The 2252-nt window shown below is 52.3% G+C and overlaps 1 protein-coding gene across 1 annotated transcript in view; it reads left to right on the plus strand.

The window, feature by feature from the left end:
- Positions 1-1544: 1544 nt before the first annotated feature.
- onecut1 (one cut homeobox 1) overlaps positions 1545-2252 on the plus strand; it is a 6171-nt gene continuing 5463 nt past the window's right edge. Inside the window, 3 exon segments of the mRNA XM_056279006.1 lie at positions 1545-2131; positions 2134-2179; positions 2182-2252. The exon segment at positions 2182-2252 is cut by the window's right edge and continues 31 nt beyond it. Of these exon segments, the coding sequence (XP_056134981.1) occupies positions 1907-2131; positions 2134-2179; positions 2182-2252 (342 nt within the window). The 5' untranslated portion in view covers positions 1545-1906.

Here is a 2252-nt window from a genome sequence, read left to right on the forward strand (position 1 = left end):
GTTTTTTTTTCTCTCCCCCCCCCCCCTCTCTCTCTTTCCTTTTATTTAACTCGTTCAAGCGCGCGGAGGGGCCCATTGTGTTGACCCTGACAGATGCGGGTCCGGGTGCCACGGCGCAAGCAGGTCCGGACAGGGAAAAGTCTGAAAGGTTAATCTGTCACCCGCAGATGTTAGCTTTGGGAGTCTTGAAGCGTCACCTTTGACATGTCCCCCCATTCAGCAGGGGGCTCCGAGCAGGCTACTGACCGCTGCAAGCTGTCACCTCGGCTGGCCGGAGAGGACGCCGCCGCGCACCGCCCGGTCAGCGCAGCGCAGCGCACTCTCCACCACCACCACCACCACCACCGCCATCAGCTGAACCGGGCGATCGCGCCCAAACAGCTCCCCCAAGTTTTAGTCGTTGGTCGGGATTCTTGCAGGGGCACGTGGGCTCCGGTCGTGGTTTTGTGGCTTGTGTTATTATTCTGACTCTGATGGAGCGAAAATAAATACTTTGTCCTTTCGTTTAAATGAACGACGTGTTCCGAGTCGTTGTTTTTGCTCTGTTTCCGCATCACACATTAAAGCATTCTATCAGGCACACGGCCAATAAATGAGCCCCCCCATCTCAATTAGGACATGCAACGTGTGCGCACCCTAATTTACTCACACACGCACGCGTGCTATATATATGTGTGTGTGTGTGTGTGTGTGTGTGTGTGTGTGTATAGCCACACACACACACACTGTTGGGCTTGGTTCGTTAAGTCTAATGTATGAACAATAGACACATCTGCTCATCCTTTTCTATCAAAAGAAAAGGTAGGCTATATGCTGACTATAATAGTCCCCTTCGTTCCGTCAAACGGCCACATATTTTAAACGGTGGGTTCATGTAGCCTAGCCCGTCTGATCAAATTATACGTGATGACGATGCTGACATGTGAATAAAGACGCAGTTTTCCAGCAGGGCTTTAACGCTGCTTATTCTAATCACACGTTTCTGAAACAATACGTCGGCTCCTTTCCAAAACGCGTACGATGACGATTTTTGAGAGACGTTGATCGAAAACGCCACAAGTTAAAAATCAACTCCGTGTGAACCCGGAAGTTCGCTTCATTTTGCGTCTGATAATTTAAGGAGGACCGGGCAGGTCCGAGCGTCAATTATTTCCCTAATGAATTTCGCGTTTTCCAAATGACACTGGAACAGCCTGGAATTGGGCACCGTTGCGTCACCTGTTGAAAATGTCCGTACAGAACGATTTCTTTAAGCACAGACCCGTCTGTAGTCGCGTCGCCGACGCTTGTTTCATTTAGCTGCTCTGAATATGGCTTATTTGGGTATATCGGCTTTAGCAGGCGGTTTGATACCTCCCTTCCTTAATAAATTAGCTGACGTCACAGAGTCATGGGCAGCGCGCGCGCGCGCGTGTGTGTATGTGTGTGTATGTGTGTGTGTGGGAGGAGATCGCCGTCGCTACTGCGCATGTGCGGACGGTGAGCTCTGCTGCGGTGGAAGAGGGGCTGGAGAAAGCCGAACAGCGCGAGACACGGCTGAGGAGATGGCGCGGCACTCGAGCGGAGCGCTTGGACTGCTGTTCGGCGGCGGGGGGGCTTAAATGACCAAAAGGCAGCGCAGGAACTAGTACACCCAAAGAGAGAAACCCAAGAAAACCCGGACTCGGAAGAAAATAATCCCTTTTGCACAGTATCGTTAGAGTTGAATAAACAAAGGGACAGCCTAGATGTGTGGACAGAGAGTGGGCAATTAGTGAAGGAGGCTGCTGCAGAAAAGGAAAAAAAACAAAAACAACAACAACAACAACAAAAAGGAAATTGAACTTTACTTGACGTGGGGACTTCTCGACATCAGCAAACTGCGGTAGGTCAGATAGATGGTTTGGTCCACAGCGCTGTCCGGATCATGAATGCCCAGCTGTCGATGGAGAATATTGGCGACCTACACGGAGTGAGCCATGAGTCTGTGGCTGGTCACGGAGAGCTACTGAGCAGCCACAGTCCTCATTCGCGTCCGGGCCCCCGGGGTCTGAGCCACCGTGCTATGGGTATGGCGACCCTACTAGACAGCGGAGACTATCATCCCAGCCATCCGGGACACCTGCACCCAGCGATCAGCATGTGCGAAGCCCCCCCAGCATGAGTGCGAGCAGCACTTACACCACCCTCACTCCCCTGCAGCCCTTACCTCCATCTCCACCGTGTCCGACAAGTTCCCTCCCCACCACCACCACCATCACCACCATCCTCAT

The sequence above is a fragment of the Lampris incognitus genome, chromosome 4 (genome assembly GCF_029633865.1).
Source record: "Lampris incognitus isolate fLamInc1 chromosome 4, fLamInc1.hap2, whole genome shotgun sequence".
In the NCBI taxonomy this organism is placed as follows: domain Eukaryota; kingdom Metazoa; phylum Chordata; class Actinopteri; order Lampriformes; family Lampridae; genus Lampris; species Lampris incognitus.